General features: G+C 46.2%; 2 protein-coding genes across 6 annotated transcripts in view; both read right to left on the bottom strand.

Annotated features, from left to right (window-relative positions):
- The window catches only part of RAB11B (RAB11B, member RAS oncogene family), a 125,714-nt gene extending 107,920 nt beyond the window's left edge, over positions 1-17,794 (bottom strand). The window contains exon 1 of the mRNA XM_057418774.1: positions 17,791-17,794. The gene's annotated coding sequence lies outside the window, so the exon portion shown is untranslated. The remainder of the gene's footprint in view (positions 1-17,790) is intronic.
- The window catches only part of ELAVL1 (ELAV like RNA binding protein 1), a 31,037-nt gene extending 11,429 nt beyond the window's left edge, over positions 1-19,608 (bottom strand). The window contains exons 1-6 of one of the 5 annotated variants that reach the window (XM_057418758.1): positions 19,064-19,608; positions 11,159-11,342; positions 6,856-6,959; positions 6,105-6,258; positions 4,130-4,355; positions 566-679 (exon numbers count right to left, since the gene is read on the bottom strand). In XM_057418758.1, the coding sequence (XP_057274741.1) occupies positions 566-679; positions 4,130-4,355; positions 6,105-6,258; positions 6,856-6,959; positions 11,159-11,330 (770 nt within the window). In that variant the 5' untranslated portion in view covers positions 11,331-11,342; positions 19,064-19,608. Of the gene's footprint in view, positions 1-565; positions 680-4,129; positions 4,356-6,104; positions 6,259-6,855; positions 6,960-11,158; positions 11,343-17,401; positions 17,542-18,040; positions 18,096-19,063 lie in introns of those variants that run through there. The other 4 variants (XM_057418757.1, XM_057418756.1, XM_057418759.1 and 1 more) reach the window with 4 other exon arrangements.
- Between the last annotated feature and the right edge of the window lie 1,426 nt (positions 19,609-21,034).

The raw sequence follows: 21,034 nt of genomic DNA, 5'->3' as shown, positions 1-21,034 counted from the left end.
TCCCACATTCTGAGCTATGGAATTAAAATCTCAGGTTTTTAATCCTGAATACACAGTTCTGGAGATACTCTAACTGCAGGAGCTTCTAAACATCAAATCAGCAAACCACATTGAAGTCACATAGTTTTACAATTGCAGGATGCATGTATGGTTGTCTTAGTAATTTTACACCAACTTCATCCTAGGAAAACTTCTTTGGCTTTACTAAAGTGGGTTTTAAGTCACCAACAAACCCTTCCTAAACCTGCCTCCCTGCATTGTACCCCAGAAGTATTTATGCATAACAAATAGCAAAACCCCTTCTCCTCTTTATATCTTGCTTTGTATTATTTTCTTTTCTCCTATAACCCGTATCTCTAACTCCCCTTTATTCTATTTCTGGCCTCCACCCTAGTAATTCAAAGCTTCAGAGTATTTTAAGGCAGTATTATGGCTGCAAGCTAAGCACTCAAAAGGTCAGGAAATGTGAAAGTTAAGGTTAAAACCTCAATTGTATGAAACTGAGCTTATGTATTATTTAAAAAATGTGAGGACATGTGATTGTAGAAATATAATTATACTATACCAGGGGTTCCCAAACTGTGGTGTACCACTGGTGATATGCAAACCACTTAAAAGTGGTACACGTGCTGCTCTCTGCCAAGAACATGGGGGTGGCAGTTCCTGATTCTCTGCTGACCTGGAGGAAACAGGGAATGGATGTCTGGGCAGTGAACACTGCATTAAGTGCCAAACACTTCCCCACTGACTTTTTCTTGCCCTGTACCAAGAGAGGAGCTGCTGCTGTCTTTAGACAGAAGGGAGGGCTCAAGACAGTGTGCATCAGAAGGAAGGGAAGCAGAGCTGCAGCAGCCCACCCATGCCCACAGGGAAGTCAGCTCGTGTTCAGTGTGGCACTTTGGTTGATGCACTCATACAAGAGAACCACGCAGTCACCATCTCCCCTGCCCAGGCTGCCTGGTACTCAAAGACAGCTCATTTCCTTGGACACCTGAGCTACGAGATGCTCCTACACCAGAGCAGGGGCAGTCTCAGTGGTGCAGACCCCTTTCCGACCTGGCTCAGTCTGGCTGCAGCCCCACTGGCTACCTGCTGCTGGTGTTTCTAAGCCCAGTGTGGCCACACCTGAGCTCATGCTGCACATACTCACTGATGCTCACACTGTTGGCCAGCCCCAAGGAAATCCAAGTTTGAGAATCCTTGTACTACAGTCAGAATTGAAAAAGCAGTTAAGAGTATCAGCAGGTGAATGACACACAGTAATCCACGTGATCTGATGAGTAGGTGACATCTACTGCTTAGTTTGCTTTCATAGGAAACTGTTTCTGTGTTTGCACAATTTATATGCTCACTTTTTTTGACAGACACTTTCAGCTTTGTAGCTTGTTCCCATTTGAGAAATGAGAGGGTAGGATGTAGTTCCCTTAATATCTGGAAGGTTTTTGTCTCAACAGATCACCAGCCTTAGGTTCCTGCTTCCACATGTGGGGAGCAGAAAATCACTAAGCTCAGAATTGCACAATGTTGGTTCCAGCAGTCAGTGTAGCTCTGAACCTGCTTCCTGTAAAGCCTCTGGCTCTGCCCACAAGCCCAGATCAATAGCACATCAAGGACTGGAACCACCTGCAGAAGAGCAGCAGGATGACAACGAATCTGAATGCACACTACATGAAAAAAAATTTAACAGCACAGAGCTCTGGTGAAGGGAAAAGGCCAGGACCCCAAGAGCCTTCGGCCAGCCTTCTCCAGCTTTAGGAGCCAAACTCCTTCATTTCAGAGTTCAATACCTACAGAACTGCTATTTTGTTTAAGCTCCCACCCCCAGTGGTTCCTCTCTCCTCCAAACTCAATCCCACACCACAGTGTCATTCCTTTGCGATGGAAGCAGAGAGCATGTCAGACCACGCCTCAGACCAGGCCAGCACTTTGGTGGGATGAGGCATTAAGACCAGTTCCTGATATGAGCCACAAATACCACAGGAACTACACAAAGGATTAACAGAACATTAAACAAAGGGTCTGAGTGATATCTGTAGGAAATTAATAAATTAGAGATACCAACGGCTTAATCCTGGATTCATAGGGATTAGGATGGAACAAGATGAAGTGTAATCAAAACGTCAGCATAAGAATTCAACTTCTAAGTAGCAGAGACCACAGCTGTAATTTATACAGACCGTGAGCTCTTTGGAAGCAGCTTATCCTTCCACCATGTTTTGTTCACTACACAAAACCAAGACTCAGTCCAAACTAAGGTTCCTGAGGTTTACCACAGTTTGACCTTCAGCATCCTTTAAGGAACGGTCACTAGAAGAACTTGCTGTTCACACCAAAGACGGGAAGTAAAATAAGAAGAGCCTGTGAGATGGCCCCTGTACTCGTAAGAACGTGGCTGCTGCTCTACTACTCCCTCTGCCAATCTATAGCACCTCAAAAACCTGAGCTTTTTTTCAATCAGCAAGCAGAAGGTGGCCAAAATGTGTTGACATATAAGCACTGGGCTCACACAACCCAAGTGGGCAGTTACCACAGATCAGGGATGGAACATAGAGACAGAAGGTCTTCTCTCTCATCTCCACTTGTGAGAACCCATGCCTGTAGAAATGTAAGAAATGCACACAAATAACATTAATGCTGCTCTTACAGACATCATAAATGAACTGGGCATTAAAATTTAGTTTCTCCTGCAAGTATTAACACATGAATCATTTTTACTGTTTCTGAGTGATGAGGACAGAATTAAGGTTATTTGGTACCCTATTTATGGATGCAAATGTTATTTGTACTGCTTACTCTGATGCCTCTTAAAGCTGTTGCAAATTTTAAGTGGAAGAAGGATGACAAAAATGTCCGACTACATTAAGAATGAAAACATGAGATATAAAGTCTCAAGATCTTACCAGGACCAGGATACAACAAAGCCCTGGCTGACACAACAGTTCACCTAACTGCAACAACACAGAATTGCATTCCTTGCTTCATCTGGGTGCAGAAATCTGGATGAATGCTTCAGAGAATTGAGATCTGAGGAGCTGCCTGCATTCAACTTGCTGGGCCACAGTCACAACAAGTGACCGGGGCTGACAGGGACCTCTGGAAATCTCTAGAACACCTCCCTGCTCCAAGCAGAGGCACCTCGAGCAGGTTGCCGAGGTCTGTTCCAGCCAGGTTTTAAGCCTCTGAAGAATGGACACAGTCTCTTTGGGCAACCTGTTCTACCAGCCTTAGTGGAAAACAACAGATGACAATGATTCTCATTGGAGACACATCACACTGAACTGTTCTTAAAATGCTAAAGCATTATAGGAAGGTCACTGGAACAATAGTGCTGTAAAAAGCTATTTGAGTTTTTAGTCCGGTTTTACTGAGCTAACTGGAGGAGAAAAAGAAAAGCAAATTATCCAGAGAGAAATACCACCCTAAGAAACATGAATACATAACAAAGCCAAGACAATAAGTATATGCAATGCATTTTCCAGTGCACTGTCCAACTATCACCACCCTCCTTTAAGCAACTAAAGTAATTCAAATTCAAGCAGTTCATATTCCAAGCAGTTCTCAAAGGCAAAACACACTGTATCTCCCACAGCCCTGGGAGCAGGCAGGGTGTTATAATTACCCAATGATCTTACCGAACTTCTGAGGACTCAAGGACAGAACACTGCCCAGCTCAAGATGTAGGCAGAAATGCTACTGCATCTCTCTGTCAGGAATAAGGTTTTCCTGTTTTACTATGACACCCCCCTGCTGGAACCAACGGGTCAGAGCCTGAATTAAGTTGCAACTTAGATGAGTATTCACCTAGATGGACTACAGCCTGGGGATCTGTTGAGACAAGCACCTAACAACACCCATCTGGAATCTGCCGCTTCCTGTATCTCACTACACACTCAATTGCAGAAACAGCCAACGTAGGGTTTGTCCCTTGATATAATTAACTTAAATATGAATTTTACAAGTAAGATTTTTACTTTCATCATACTTTAATTCAACAGTTTTATTTACAGAATACTGCAGGACACAGAGTGCACTCCGTATTCATTCACACACAATGAGATCTCTGCAGAGCTTCCCAGACGGACATGGGAATAGCAGCACAGCCTTAAATGCATTATTCTTCCTAACCTACCTGAATCTTTGCGCCTGGTGATGCACCGGCCCTCCGAACCTTCTAGCTGGTGAATGACACAGCTGGGATAACAGAGCCACATTTTTGTTCTGGTTAGGATTGGCTGCAAACTTCACTGTAATGGGTTCGGAGGAACCTGGGGGTTTGTGACCATTGAAATTTGTAATTGCCTCTTCTGCTTCTGACCTTTTGTCAAACCGGATAAATGCGACCCCTCTGGACAAACCTTTTAACCAAACCAATAAAAAAAAACAACAAAACAATAAATAAATCAAAGGGAAGTTCAGGATAAACTCAAAATAACTCTGAAAGCAAAAGAAAACCAAAGCTGTTAAGTATTTCTGTGGGCATGGCTTGCAAGTTCTTTACAGTTACTGATGGCTCTTCAGCAGCTGGAGAACAAAGTACAAAATTAAGGAACAAAAGACAAATAATACATTTGTTCAAGGCCAGGTTGGATGGGGCTTGGAGCAAGCTGCTCTAGTGGAAGGTGTCCAAGCCCATGGCAGGGGTTGGAGCTGGAGCAGCTTTAAGGTTCTTTCCATCCAACCCAAGTCCGGGTTTCTATGATCTGCCCCACCACTGAATGGAACAGAACACCAGCATCACCCAGAAGTCAGCAAGACCTATCCCAGAGCCCAGCATACTGGTACTTCCTCTCAACTTCCATGTTGCTCTTCTTAGTGGTGCTCACTTGGATCTATCATAGCCTTCATTTAAAATGTAAGTGTTGTAGGAAGCACATTTTTAAACAGATTAATTCTCCGAAGGTGGAGAACAGCCTCTGCTGAGCAGCTATGTCTGAAAGCACAACAGAACCCAGTTTCACCTAACTGGGATTAGATCAAGATGTGAAATGCAAGTTTTCAAGCCAATGCTTGGCTACAGTCTGAAGGAAAGGAAACCTAGGCTAGGGTTCCATTCAACTTTATATTGTAAACAGAATCCATTCTTCAAACAATAGATTATTAAGGTTATTTAAAAGCAAGCACCATATTCTGAGCTGACACTGATATAGACAGCATCATGCCTCAGCACACTTGATGAAAACACAATTATTCCTGGAGGGATTTTAATTGTATGACTTGTGCCATCTCATTTTATAGCTCTGTCAGACAGATGCAAGTGATCCCAACTCCACTGGCAGCCAGAGAAGGAGGACTCTTTTCTAATGTGTTTTCTGTGCTCTAAAAGTCTTTTTCAGCTGTCATCTAGATAGGCAGTTCTAAAGACAGAGCCATAGAGATATCGAAGCTGAATGCTCTCCAGGAAAGGATTTTCCTCATAGAGTACAGGCTGAAATAATTATGTAAGAAATTAAAACCCTGAAAACACATTATAACATGGAGTCAGGATTAACATTACAAAGGAAATTCTTAACTTTGGTCTCTCCTGAGCTGAGTCCTTAACTAAGCAACTGCTCCTTTTTCTTTCTCATGATATTTGATCCACAAAATCCATGCAGCAAGTTCAAGAGGGAAGTACTAACTGTACGGTTGGCAGTAACCACAGAGGGCTGTGGGACACCTCAGATGTTTCAGAAGATGAGAAAATTGTCTGAGTGAGTTCCAGGTTGGTATAAAAGACAAAACACATTGCTTTGCTTCTTAATACAGAACTGTGGCCTGGAATTTACCTGTGGGTAATAGCTGTGTGAAGTATGTGTGAAGTAAAGGTAACATTAGTACTCCAGATGAGAGACATTGCCCAGAAGTACAGTGCACTACAGTAACAGCAAGAGAGTAGCAAATCAGCCTGGTAAAACTGACAATAAGGGCATGAAATATAGTATGATTTAGATTATAAACTAGCAAAAGTCTTTCTGTACTTTAAAAACACCATTGGAAAAGGATACCCCATGAAAACAGTATCAGTTTTCAGTACCAGATGTCATGGTAAGTTTGTAGAAGTCTAATTTAGTTTAGGATCTGCCAGAAAACATGCTATACAGAACAAGTAATGCAACAGAACTCACCTGTAGTTTGATCCACAAGCACACGGGAGTTGATGATGCGGCCAAAACGTGAAAACATATCTTCTACATCTTTCTGTGTCATTGACCGTGGTAGCCCACTGATATATAAATTAGCATCCTTGATAACTTCAGAACTTGGACGAGCATAGGAAACCTTTGAAAAGGAAAAAAAGAAGGTTGTTCAGGAAAACATAACTCTTAGGCAGAAGCTCTTCCCTGTGAGGGTGCTGAGGCGCTGGCACAGGGTGCCCAGAGAAGCTGTGGCTGCCCCATCCCTGGCAGTGTTCAAGGGCAGGACACAGGGGCTTGGAGCAAGCTGCTCCAGTGGAAGGGGTCCCTGCCTGTGGCAGGGGTTGGGACTGGAGGAGCTTTAAGGTCCCTTCCAACCCAAGCTGTTCCAGGATTCTACAATCACCTCAGGAGGTGTGATTTCCTACACATTCAGTAGCTGTTATTTTGGAAAAGGCGTACATGTGTATTAACATGATTTCAAATAGAGATCATCAAGTAGCTGAGATGCACATGAGTTCAAAAGCCCAGCAACAGTTTGTAATGATCCCAGCTGCTGCTGTTAAAACAGTGGGAATGAAAAAAGGGAATCTTTGAACAGAAAGCGGTTTCAAAACCCAAAAGGCTTTAACAGCTCACTTTACTGCTCTCATCCCAGAGTCCAGCACACAAGCCTCCCCAGCAGAATGGAGGTTATTAGAAAGCCACTTCATAGAAGCATAAGAAAATCCAGACATCCTACCTTGATAGTTTTTGACTGAAGTCTGAGGCCGTTCAGTGTGTTTATTGCTCTTTCAGCATCTTTTGCAGTAACGTAGTTCACAAAGCCGTAGCCTAAGCTGTGTCCTACATGAAAAAACATCTTTTGAAATTAAACCTAACAACAGAACGTTATCACCGTCAATGTCAGAGAAACACAAAGGAGAAAAAGGAAACTCAAACATAATCCACACAGCAAGTATTTAAATAAGCCAAAGAAGTATCTCAGGGCTGGCACGCATCATGAGGAGTAACTCAGAGCTCTTCCATTTGCACTGTGGACATCCTCTGTCTCCAAGGCCAGTGTGTATATCAGGCAGCTGCAGAGGTTCCATAAACAAAAAATACTGATGCTGAACAGCCTTCAAAACTTAATGGGGGTGGAACAAAGGCAAGAATTGAACAAAGTTCATTAGTACAACGTTTTGTAAATAAAGAGCAGAGGGAGAAAGCCTCAACAGCAGGGGAACCCACCCCTGCCACCCGGTAAGAAGTCTTCAGGCTGCTAATGTCTGTGGAACTATTCCAACTGTCATTCCTGGAGACAAGAGGGAAAAGAACTTTCAATCGTTAATAAATCCAACATAGCTAATGAGCAGTGAGTGTCCCAAACACAGGATGGAGCTGAAGAGGGAAAAAGTCTCTTGAATGCAGACAAGTCATGTACTTTATGTAAGTTTACTCTTACAAAAAAGAAGGCAGGGGACTGGAGCTGGAAGAGCTTTAAGGTCCTTTCCAGCCCAAACCGCTCTGTGATTCGATGAAATTCCCTCCTCCTAAACACTAAAAATTCCCTTCCTTTTAGGATATACCAAAAAATATATAAGGAATCAGCATTTACACAGCATTATGATGAATGTCAAGTGTTTATCCCAGGCAAGCAGACTAATTATTTGCTTTACCATGATGTTAAGAGCCTACCATAAGCCTATCCTGCAAAAGAAGGCAGTGCTGTGAGAGTTTTCAGATTATTTTAGTGGAGAGCAATTAAATAAACCTCTAAAAAAGCCTTTCGGAAGTTTGCACATACATAAATGCAAATGTACTCCAGAAGCAAAGATAAAAAAGAAGAAACAAGTAGGTCCTTATCTGGATGAATAATTAACAAAGTGACTAGAAAACCTCGTTTTAAGCAAACTACTCTACTCCTTCAGCTGAAAGAATCTAGTTTTGTTTCCATGACAAAAGCCCTTTCATGAAAGAGGCACTCGTTTTCTTTCTGAGCATCACTTGGTTTTCTGTCCATGTCCCTGCTTCCTTCCCCAGCTCCCTGAGCCACTGCTTCAGCTTCCAGCTCATTCCTGACCCTTCCCACCCCCGCCAACATTGACACCTCTGAGGTGTCCCTGCAGGACAGGGTTGGAACTGGATGAGCTCTGAAGTCCCTTCCAACACAAACCAGTCTGGGATTCAATATCCTGGGTTTCCTAGAGTAGGAAGTTGCATCACAGGGACACCTTATTCTCTGCTCAAACAGTACAAAAGGTGTGAAGAAGGGAACCAAGAACTCTCAAGATGCTGGACACCTCCCTAAAAAAAACCAACTGCCATCAGACAGAACGCTTATGCAGAGGTGCACAAACCTGTCAGCAGGTACTCAGAGTAGGGCTGTGGGTCCCATGAGCAACAATCGGATCCCACAGCAGGCTGAGACACTTAACATGCAAAAAGCTTAACCCAGTCTTCCCAGAGCTTTAGTTGGGTTTGAAAGTAACAGCACTTCACAGGGGAAGACAGACAAACTAAATACAACTCAGAGCAGAGTAACTTTTGGCTTTAGCATTTGGTAAAGAAGGACTAAAAGGCTGTGAATACCTGCATGAAGAGCAGGCTAAAGATCACCAGGTTCCCTCAGAACATGTACAACCATTGATCAGAAGCATCCACATTGTGCACAGACACCTTGACATGACTCTCCATCTAGAACTGCTGAATTTCTTGCAGTACAGTGGCCAAAAGGTTTCTGCATTAACGGATACTGAAGGAGAAGAAACACTTTAAAGATGCCCAGCACAGCAGATGGACTGGAAACCCAGACCCCAGAATCTGCATGTCCCAGCAAAGTCAAGCACTCCTAAGGCAAAATATAGTACAGGACATACTTCTGTTGAATCATGTCTGGTAGGAGGCAGAGTTGCTCCAAGAAAGAGGACACTTTACACTACACATTGCTGGGAAATCAGTGCAGAGCATAGGTTTGGCTCCACTATCTGAAGTCAGGCTACAGTCTGATCAGTGCAGTCCGACTGGACAAATCCCAGCACTTTTCCTTGCTCTCAACCCAAAAGAAGAGCCACAGGAAGAGAGGATTTCATCAATTCCCATGGGTCAGTGGCAACTCAGCAATCACCACAGGAGGCCAGGAGATGCAACACTGAGAAGCTGCATCTCACACTTGACACTCTGCCACACTATATTGGGAAATGACCTTCTAATGTTTCCCCAGGCTCAAAGCCCCAAGGAATGGCTAGTGCTAGCCTGAAGATCTGACAGAAAGAACAATGTCTACTGTCAGTTCTATAGTTCTCTTATGGTGTCCAAGACATACCACAAATACAAGTACAGTGAGGAACAACTCAGGATTTGCTCATTGTTCCTCATCACAAGTTAAGCAGAGACATGCCTGGAAGTGCTTAGGAATGCAATACACAAATTGGGGAATGAAGAGACCAGCTCCCAGTCTTTCCAGCATGATGAGGAAGAGCTGGAGGAGCACTGCACCCTGACTAACCTTCATCTATTGTGCACAAGCTTCTGTTCACACTCGCTGCAAGGAACAGAGAAAGAAGTTCCCACATCTCAAACACCACCACATATTCATCGTTAGACTAACAGCAACTGCTCTAATCCATGCGCACACAAAGCAGGAAACTCAAGAGTGGGGAATGGAAACTGACACTGTGGTTTGCTGCCACTTCCCACTTCCTAAGGTGCCCATCCGCAACAACATCGAAGGTAAGTAGTTGTTTCAAAGAGTTTCTATAAATTTTATAAGCACAATCTAATACGTGGAACAGAAGATTGTTCAGTCCCATGCTGTAATCCTAACAAAACCCAAACAGATCTATACTCTGCTCCTAATGAAGATTCAAAGCCAAACAAAACTTTGGCTTTCAAATCGATTCCTGAACCAAAGTAATGAGTCTCCAGAAAGCAAAGGCTACTTCAGTCAGTCATTAAAAGCTTTAGTCTAGGGAGAAGACATTTTCTGCCCTACACGTTTCGTTAACAGAGAATGGATTGAGAAAAAAAGATACATATCAGGCATTGTTTTATGAAGAATAAGCATGATCAAACTGATTTTTAACTTTGCAAATACAGACATTACAGGCACCTCCAAAGAAAAGAAAAGATTTAATAGCATGCCATTCCAAACTCCAAGCCTGGGAATTGCTCCTCATGGTATTGCAAGTAGCAACAAAATTCGAGCAGCCACTAAATACCATGCAGAATTCAGCACTTGCCAGCACTTTAAAGAAAAGCAAACATTTTGCCCCCAGGCACTCAAGGACTAAACAATTCCAACAGGGATTTTACTTCTGATTTTTCAGGGCTGTTAGGAAAAACCTGAAGCACACAAGCACGTGCTTTGGACTTTAAACTACCCAGCACTGTCAAGCTTCAAGTTAAAGTTAACCAGACTTTACCAGAGGATTCAGTGCTACAGGGAACAGTGTAAAGTAGACTCTGAAACTGCAAGTGATGACATGCCTTGCTTCCTTTTTCACATATCCTAACCTCTCACAGAGGCAATTTTGTGCCGAGTTCAAAGTCTAAGGTATAGCTTAGCTGTGACAGCTGAAGAAAGGTTTGCTATCCTTAAAGAAAGTGTTCCTATGTCCCTGCAAAAGGAGCCTCCAGAGCAAGCCTCTGCTTCTGAGCAACATCTAGGCTGAATGCCCAGCTATCAAATTAGCCAAAGAAATCAGTATTTTAGGAAATTATTTCATGATGATTTTATATGTTGTCATGGTTCAGGCCAGGAGAATGGAAAGAATGTAAATCCCATGGGTTGAGATAAGAGCAGTGCAGTAACTAAGGTATAACACAAAACCACTGCTGCTACCACCAATAATAATAATGATAAGGGAAATAACAAGGGGAGAGAATACAACCGCTCAACCCACCGACTGATACGCAGCCTGACCTGAGGAACGATCTAGCCCTTCCTTGTGATTATACACACACAAACATTTAGTATTTCTCAATTAAACAGCACTCAGTTCAGCATTGGCTTGAGCAGCCCACCACCACCAAGTGACAATTCCTTACACACTAGACCATACCTGCAACTTTGTCCCGAATAAGTTTTGCAGATTCAACTTCACCGATGCTGCTAAATAGACTCCGCAACTCATCCTGTGTCATGTTCTGAGGGAGGTAGTTCACAATTAGATTTGTCCTACCAATATCGTCCCTGCAATCTTCAGCCATGTGATCTTCATAACCATTAGACATCTTATATTATATCTGCCAAGAGAAGAAACATCTCACATCAGTTCTAGATCTTGAACAAAGACAATTCTTCCATGGATTGTTATATGCGGTTGATGAAGGAAACGAAGACATGAAAGAAAAAACAAAATGAAGTGCAGGAAGCAATGGGTGTATTCCACACTGGAATGGGCTTACCCAAATAAGATGGAGGTCTGTAAAGTCATGAATAGTTTGAAGAAAATCAAAAGCAGTTACTACCTTTTTCTTATAATATGTAGAAGGAGGAAAATATGGCCATTGACTGGGGAACAGTCTAAAGCGAAGTATTAGGAAAAACTGAAGTACTTGACAACAATATTAATCTCAATGTCAAAATATATATGGAGGAAAAGAGTGGGTTCAAAAAGAGGTTGGGCAAATCAAGGTTATCACAGCAGTCACAGGAATTTCCACAAGCCAAACCAAGGTTATCACAGCAGTCACAGGAATTTCCACAAGCCAAACCTCCTCCACCTGAAAGAAGTTGGAATGTTTCTTCTAATAAAGAACAACCAACTGTTCCTACTGTGCATTTTTCCCCCCTCACAACACACTATTTGTTGAAAATCCCAGAACAATTCCTTCTTTCAAACTACCAAGCACAGCATTTTACAGAGCTCTGTACCACTCAAGAGCTCTTCCTGAAACAGGAGAGAGCTGCGGTTCCAGCAGCCTGAGGAAGCCTGGGCTGAAACCACACCACCACGGGAAGCTCATTTTCTTGTGCAGTTCCAGACTCTGGTTCTCCAGTTTCTTGCTGCAGATTTGGTCATCCCCTCAGTCCAAGCACACCAAACATCTCCAGCTTCGAAACAACAGCTCTGTTTAACAGCTCTTAATTCTGGCTGCTTCATGGCTGTCTTTAAGAGAAAAGGTGCTAAAAACTGAGGCGAATTCATGGCCTCCTGATGCTCAGCTGGGCACTCCTCCCATTAAGTCACTGCAAGTTTTTAATTCTGTATGTGTTTCCAATTCCAACTCCACCAGCGAGAGGAATAAACCCATAAAACTTTTTTTGGGGAATGAAATTAAGGTTAACCTGAGAGGATGGAGTTCTTTCTTGAATGCAGAGCTCCCACTACAGGAAGAGCATCCAAAGTTTGGTCACATATAGCTCCAGCAGCAATACCTGCTCAGCTCATCCCCTGCTCTTGCTGCACTCAGTTTACCAATTGTAAATCCAGACTGACACCGCTGTGTTTCCAGACTAATGGTAAATGGATGCTTCACCTGATGCAAGAGCTCAGTCTAAGCACAAATTCAAGCACTGGAGGCTTGCAAATCTTCAAGTCCCTTCTGAAAGTTCAGTACAAACCTTCCAAGTTCAATATGAACTTTGCTTCCCACTGCATCTCTCACTGCTGCCATGGAAGAATTAATTACCCCAGACTCAAAGAAGAACTTTGTGTTTATTTTAATACAACTTTTGGCCAACACACTCATTTAGCCCAAAGAATAACCTAAGGTGCTGTACATAAGCAACTCCTATTAAAACTCCTCTAGCTGCAGCTTGCTTGAGAGCTGAGCACGTTATCTGAGGCAGATATCAGCAACCCAGCGTTAATCTTGCCTGAGGGGATAATCAAATCTGAGATGAATTAGAACAGTCTAAGGTATCATTGCTTCTCAGCCACCACACATCAGGTTGGGCGTTCAGAGTGTGCAAAGGCTTTAGCTCATCTCAATGCAGTAAGGCAGCCACCCTCATGATACCACAGTTAATACTGGCTGTGCTTGCCAATCGATTTTTGCATTGACGTGGAACAGAAGCATTCCTAGGACCCCATTCGCTCCTCAAATGAGGTGATGTGCAGTCACAGCCAAGACAGCTGGCCAGGCTGGACAGGGCTCGAAGCAACCTGCTTTAGTGGAAGGCGTCCCTGCCTGCAGCAGGGGGTTGGGACTGGAGGAGCTTTAAGGCCCTTTCAGCCCAAACCAGGCTGGGATTCTATGATGGCAAGTTCCCAGACTTGTATGAGGCTTTAAGCAAAGCTGGCAGGAGTTTGGCAAATGCCTATCACCTGTAAATCACTTCACCACAGCCTCTCATCTCACTGTCTGCAAAGTTTCTGGTGATAACCATGCAGTGCACTGGGCATACTTGGTTCCAAAGCCATCAGAACTGTGAAGGAAGCCTTCCATCTGCTTTCTTGAGACATTAGGAAGCCCTACAGACAAGCCTAGCGAACATTTTCATGGGATACCAGGCACAAAGCATGCAGAGCAATGAAGGCATCATAGAGAAGAAGAAAAGGAGCATAGCACTGATTAAGATGCTCCTTTCTTCCTAATCTTTCACCACGCACTTACACAATCTACTGCAATTACCCTTTCTGGCCATACTGGGAGTTAATGGGAAACCACTTCCTCTGCTGGTGGTGAACTGTGCTTATGCCAGTGAGAGTAAAAACAGCCCCTGAAGAAGTGTTGGCCTCTGTATCCTGAAAACAATCCCTGTTCAGCACATGGATGATGTATGTTAACACGCCCCCTCAGCCCCCCACAAGTCAGGGTTGACTCAGAGGTAAACAACAAATTTGGCTATGCCTTGGACACTGCTCTACCACTCAGTGCTGAAGCTGCTGAGCAGTCTTCCTTAGAGACCACACCTGAAATAGAACAAAAAGGACACTACTACATCAAGGGCAGTGCCAAATCAATCCACAGAGCTGCAGAAGGCAGATGCAGAGGTGCTGAGATGTCCAGATTTGAACACATGCCAAAAGCAATGCCACACACCACAAGGTTCTGCCGAGCCTGTACAGCCTCCAATAGCTTTACATGCTTCACAACTCGGGACACAAGTGAGAAGCAAGAGGTTAACTGAGGCATAGAGGAGACATAGACTGGACGGACACACACCCCCATCCATTTTTTCTTCTCAGACCCCTCTACTTTCCCTATAATCTCCAAGAAAACCTCTTTAACCCTTCAAACAAACTCGTTCCGTGTCCCCAACAGCTCTCCATACTGCACCCCACAAGCACAGATATCTCAACGAACATCTATACAGACTCTAGAGATTAATGACACCACAGCACAACACCTGCTGCTATTTGAATCACTGCATTCATACAACCCTGCTTTGGATGGGAGAGGATTTGAATATTGACCAAAAGCCAGCTGAGGTAAAGGTGAAAACACAAAGTCCACAGATCCTCTCTTCAATTCAACAATAAAATTTACACACCATATGAGGGGAAAAAAACATTAAGTTTAACATAAAAAGTTACCCAAGCATGTGTAATGGGCTGTACAGGTCCAACACTTCAAAACCTCAACTACAATCTGAGCCATGTGCTTGTCTTTTAACAGTTTATTTCAATGTCTACTTGCAAAGGCAGGTGATGGAACCATGGAATCACAGAGCGGTTTGGCTTGGAAGGGACCTTAATGCTCCTCCAGTTCTAGCCCCCTGCCACAGGCAGGGGCACCTTCCACTAGAGCAGCTTGCTCCAAACTCCATCCAATCCCTACAGGCCCTTGACAAAAGCCCCTCTCCAGCTCACTCATCAGCACAAAACAGCTGGAAATTAATCTCTAAGGCTTAATCCAACTCTTGAAAGCTCCAAGAAACCTGGAGAGGGGCTTTGGACAAGGGCCTGTAGGGACAAGCCAAGGGGAATGGCTTTAACCTGCCTGAGGGCAGACCGAGATGAGCTCTTAGGCAGAAGCTCTTCCCTGTGAGGGTCCTGAGGCGCTGGCACAGGGTGCCCAGAGAAGCTGTGGCTGCCCCATCCCTGGCAGTGTTCACGGCCAGGCTGGACACAGGGGTTTGGAGCAAGCTGCTCTAGTGGAAGGGGTCCCTGCCCGTGGCAGGGGGTTGGAGCTGGAGGAGCTTTAAGGGCCCTTCCAGCCCAAACCACTCTGTTATTCTGTGATTCATTCCATGATTCCACAGCTTGCTTCTGCACTCCTACAAGGAGGCCATGGAAGTGGTGGGCTAGAGGAAAATTGTAATTTACACTTACTATGCCACTGCTACCAATATTAAAAACAAGAACAAAACAAGACAGCGAAACCACACACATGAAGAGCATCGCCGCCTTCTCAGCACAGCTTATTTCCACCCTACCCCCCCAAAAAAAAGCAAAAGCCAAACACCAAAAGAAAATTAAAAGATTTTTTTCATACAACTTCTACATATAGCAAGGCTGTATAATCAAATGGATCACTCAGGCCAGCAGTTTGAAGCTTGCAGGCACTTCGATCACAGAACTGCACATCAAAAAGGAGAAGTGCCCTGACCAATTTCCAACAGAGGCAAAATGCGACACCTCGCCTTTGCTGAGCTGTGTCACTCTTCCTGACTGCTTCATTTGGTGGGAATCTCCTGCAGCTACTTTCCATGCTTTTTTCTGAAGTGCAAAAAGAACAGCTTCTCTTTGAAGTCTGCAAATACTGTAAGCTTGAGATTCTGAGCTAAAAGTCACCACCTTCACAGGGAGCTTATCTACAAGACACGTTATTAGATGTTGCACCAACTACATTTTACTGTCATCAATTCATAGAGGGTTTGTAACAAATAAGCAAGAAACAAGACAGAGACCAAAGCTGCAAGAGAGAAAGCTAAAAGAAAGAGATTCTGAAATTACAATGACATGTCTGCCAGGTCAAGACAAGGAGGGTGTTTAGAGGAAGACGACAGAACATGCAAGAACCAGCAAACATAATAAAGTGGTTTAAGGACAAGGGGAATGGTTTGAACTTGCCAGAGGGAAGACCGAGATGAGCTCCTAGGCAGAAGCTCTTCCCTGTGAGGATGCTGAGGCACTGGCACAGGGTGCCCGGAGAAGCTGTGGCTGCCCCATCCCTGGCAGTGTTCAAGGCCAGGTTGGACACAGGGGCTTGGAGCACCCTGCTCTAGTGGAAGGGGTCCCTGCCCGTGGCAGGGGGTGGAAACTGGATGAGCTTTAAGGTCCCTTCCAACTCAACCCATTCCCTGGCTCTGTGGTTAATGAGGCACACAGACCACAGTCCACGTGAGCTCATGGCAGCACCAGGTACCAGCCACGTTCCACATGCGCTGTTCACTTAAAGACACTCTACACAACAGCCACGTTTCCATTCAGACTCTGCTTGCCACCACTCTTGCCCCCACAGCCCTGGCACTGCACGAGGCAGCTCCCATAGGAAAGCAGGATCTGATTTCATCAAAAAGCATTTTCTGATGCTGCAGAACCACCCACATCATGGCCCAAGAACTGAGGCTATCAACTCACACTACAGCACCTTTACCAGCTACTACAGCTCGAGAGCTTCCTGTTCACACTCCAGTCAAGGGGAAAGCCCACTGCAAGCACAGGCTGCAGTCCTGTAACTCAGCACTGCTGAGCACTGACTCCTCAGCCCACAGCCCCATCTGCATCGTTACACAAACACAGCTACACTGCTTCAGGACAAAAACTGGGACAGGCCCAGCAGAATGGAGCACGCTGCAGAGACGGACGAGCCCGGGAGTTTATTACCCGTCATACAACCCAGGCTTAACCCCCATGGCAAGGGGTTTGGAAGTGAGGTCCTTTCCAACCCAAACCATTCTACGATTATAACCCAAGAGTTGCAAATAGCCAAGAAATCACACCAATCATCACTGTTTTAAGGGGAAATACACAAGGCAGAGAACTGTTCACACTGATCTAGAAAGAAAAGTGGTTAAACATGAGCTGGAGAAGAGGCAAGAGCTGAACAGTGTGAGCACTCAACATCCACATTCATGGCATAAAAGGAAAAGGAAGACAAATACAGAGACCACAAAAGATGACCAAATGTCAACAAGCACTGATAAAGGGAATTAACCTATCCCCTTCCCATTTCTTCCCTCCTTCATTTTCCACATATGCATCAAGTGGATTGCAGGGTCCCAGCGCAAAGTCCTTTATGGAAGAAAACACACTTCCCTTTCCAGCAAGGCTCAGGCATAAGCCCAGCAGATAATGCTGTTCCACCACCCAGCATTAGAGCAGGAGGCCAGCACATACATGCATTTCATCAGACCTCTGTGGCCCTTTCTCCCACTTCCTTTCACCCACATCCCGCCAATACATTCTTACCTCTCCCATCACTTAGAAAGGGTGAGTGCTCGCTCCAAGAAGCCTCCCACGAGCACTGATAATAGTGGGCTCCTACTTCAGTCGTGATTTTTTCCGGCCAAAGGCACTTAGCACAGCACTGCTGAGCCCTGCTCCCAGCAGGTCCCAATTTGCACACACTGACCACGTTAGGGAGCCCACCCTCAGCTACCGCCACTCAGTAAAGAGGCGCCAACCTTAACGAGCGGGGGAGATTTAGGGAGCCGTGTCCGTGCACACAAAAGGCCAAATAAACATGGAAGACCGCGACACCAAACCGCAGCAGGGCCCCGGCACAAGGCGCGGAGCCGGGCAGTGACGGCCGCTTCCCCTTCCCGGTTCACTCCGCGGCAGCCCCGAGTAGCGAGACCCGCGGCCCAGGAGCGCGGCGGCCCCGGGCCCCGCTGCGCCGCATCCAGCTCTCGCGGGCCCGCCCGGCCCCGGCCCGCGCTCCCCCTCCGCTGGCTCCTCCCCCCGCAAGGCCCCGGCTCTCCCCCTGCAGGCCCAGGCCTCGGCCTCGGCCTCGCCGCCGCGGCGCCCACCCCCCGCTGGGTTTCTCCCGCCGCGGCCTCGCCGAGCGCCCCGGGACTCCCCGCGCAACCCCCGCCGGCCCGGGCTCACCTGCGGCGGGCGCGGCCGGGCCTGTACAGCGGGAGGCGAACGGCTCCCAAGCGCTGGCCGGGGACGGCCTCTCGCGGAGCTGCGTGCGCGGCAGCAGCGGCCATGGCCGAGTGGGAGCGCGGCGCCGGCTGTCCGCTGCCGATCGGAGCGGGGCTCCCGAAGCCTGGGCTTCCCCCACCGGGGCCTGCTCACGGCGTGGAAGAGCCGGGAGGAGAACGTGCGTGTGTCTGTCCTGCTGCCCTGCCGCGTCCTTCCGTGCTGCTGCGGCGGAAGGGAAAACACAAGTTCTTCCCTGGAGCACAAGAGTTCCGGACGTAGCAGGACAGCCCCGGGCTCCGGGTATTTGTGGTCACAACCTCCCGTTAGCGGAAGCCTTTCCATGGGACCTCGGGGGACTCTCCATGACCAGTAACACACAGGGAGGCTTGTGAGTGGTTAAGAGATGAAACTGTTCCTGCGTCAATTAGATGCAAGTGATGGTCTGCAGGAGGAGCTGTGGTGGTCCCTGCTCCAAAAAGTCCTGCAATGGCCTTGGGGACCTGCAGGTCAGGAGTTGTCCCTCTGCCCACTGCCAGTGATTTTTGGGTAGCCAAGGGCATCTCTCTAGAGCTGAGCCTGTTCCTCCTGGACAGGAGGAGTCTGAAGGTGAAATTCCAGTGTTCTGCAGCAAACATCTTTTTGCCATTAACACACTATTCTGCAATAACACCATGGGATAAAGCAGCATGTTCAGTGTGTGACATACTTGTGAGCTTGCAAGTAAATCCCGTGTGCCGGTCGATGGCCAAAAAATCGGAATACCGCTGCATTCAAATGTGTGGTTTTACTATGTCATTTGCAGCCAAGTCATAATTTGAACAGTGAGATCTCACCTGAACGTGCAACATAGCAACAAAACCATACACATGATTACGTGTTCCTTGCCATTCCCTTGCACACGTGTGCATGGAAATAGGCTGTACCAAGTACCAATCCCAGTGGAACACGTGGAAAATCACACAATGAAAATGCAAGTATCTTTACCTGTCCTGATGGAGCCTTTGGCAAGGCCTTGTGTAATAATTTCCCAGCACTGTTGCAATGATGGTACCTGGTTTATCTGCCCAGAAACCAGTTTCAGAAACCCCTCCAGTAGTCCTGTTCTACTGGGCCATCACATGTAGGATACTCATCTTCTGTATCTTCACCAGGGATGGCCCAGCCTCTGCCATAGTCCAGAGGGCAGTGTCAAAGAAAACTCAATGGTCAGCATCATTAAATGAAGCATCTACTGAGAAGGTTAATGATTAAGAGACACGTTAAAAAGATTCCCATTTCCTTTCTTGATTTCCTTTCTTTCAGTGCCAGATGGGGAATCCTCACACACAAAACTCCAACCCTGACAGGTCTGGAAATATCCTTCAAGGCCTCATAAAGCATTAAAGATGTTTGTGCATCTGTTATTTGCTCGTGCTGCTATGTATGCCAGCCACAATATCACATTTGTCATGCACATCAATTGCAGCTTTGTTTTACTGGGAAGTTTGTATTTAACATGTATCGTTCAGGCTTTAATTAAGAAATCCCATTCCTGGGACTAAGATGGGTCTCAGAGCTCCAAAAAATCAATGGGCACAAGACAACATCCTGAACCAGGAAAAAAGCACTCTGCAAACAGGGCGATGCTGGCAGCCACTTCCTACCATCATCTTACACAGCAGGAACAGGAGCAGCGTGAAGGGAGTTACTATTAGCCCATGGCTTTTCCCTGCCATGGGGATTAAGCCTGGGTTGTATGACGGGTAATAAACTCCCAGGCTCGTCCGTCTCTGCAGCGTGCTCCATTCTGCTGGGCCTGTCCCAGTTTTTGTCCTGAAGCAGTGTAGCTGTGTTTGTGTAACGATGCAGATGGGGCTGTGGGCTGAGGAGTCAGTGCTCAGCAGTGCTGAGTTACAGGACTGCAGCCTGTGCTTGCAGTGGGCTTTCCCCTTGACTGGAGTGTGAACAGGAAGCTCTCGAGCTGTAGTAGCTGGTAAAGGTGCTGTAGTGTGAGTTGATAGCCTCAGTTCTCCAGGCCGTGGTACCGGACGTGTCACTGGCCCCGGGATGCTCACCCCGGAGCCGGGGTGGCTGCTCCGTCCTTGGGGTCCTCACTGGGGCAGATCCCGGCACTCCTGGGTTGTGTTTGCCCAGGGGCGGGACCTTCCACTTGTCCCTGTTGAGCTTAGAATGCCAGAATCCCAGCCCGGTTTGGGTTGGAAGGGACCTTAAAGCTCCTCCAGCTCCAACCCCTGCCATGGGCAGGGACACCTTCCACTGGAGCAGCTTGCTCCAAACCCCTGTGTCCAACCTAGCCTTGAACACTGCCAGGGATGGGGCAGCCACAGCTTCTCTGGGCACCCTGTGCCAGCGCCTCAGCACCCTCACAGGGAAGAGCTTCTGCCTAAGAGCTCATCTCAGTCTCTCCCCTCTGGCAGGTTCAAGCCATTCCCCTTGGCCTGTCCCTACAGGCCCTTGTCCAAAGCCCCTCTCCAGGTTTCCTGTAGCCCCTTTATGCACTAGAAGATTCTGACAAGTCTGAGAAGGCTCAGGGGAGAGCTTGTAATAATTCTTTACTAGATGACTGTTGGTTCCCATGAGCTTTAAAATAAAGTCATATCCATTATAGTGACAAACACTGCCTTGTCTCTACATGTGAATGAACCATGCTCTAGTCAAATTTCTATGTAGGGGGTTCATTTGCATCTTTCTTTGTAGCTTTAATGGATCTCGTGTTTCCTTCCTGCCTGAAATAGTGTTGTAATTGTTGCTGTGAGCTTTTCAAATAGCTGCTATGCGTTACTCAATGAGCTGGCAAAATCTCACTGAGGAGTGCATCTTGTGAAAGCAAGATCCAGGCACAGCCTTTGTTTTGGTGCAGGAGGTGGGGAGACAAGTTCCACTCTTACATTTGCCCATGGAAGTGCAGTGGGGGAGTGATGGAAAAGAGCCAGTAAATAACAGAATCGTCCATGG

This window comes from Pezoporus wallicus, unplaced genomic scaffold (assembly GCF_028554395.1).
Source record: "Pezoporus wallicus isolate ANWC-B61680 ecotype Strahan unplaced genomic scaffold, APGP_CSIRO_Pwel_v1 contig_14027, whole genome shotgun sequence".
Classification (NCBI taxonomy): Eukaryota; Metazoa; Chordata; class Aves; order Psittaciformes; family Psittacidae; genus Pezoporus; species Pezoporus wallicus.
Note: the sequence above shows the minus strand (reverse complement) of the source record. Positions and strands in the feature narration are given on the sequence as shown.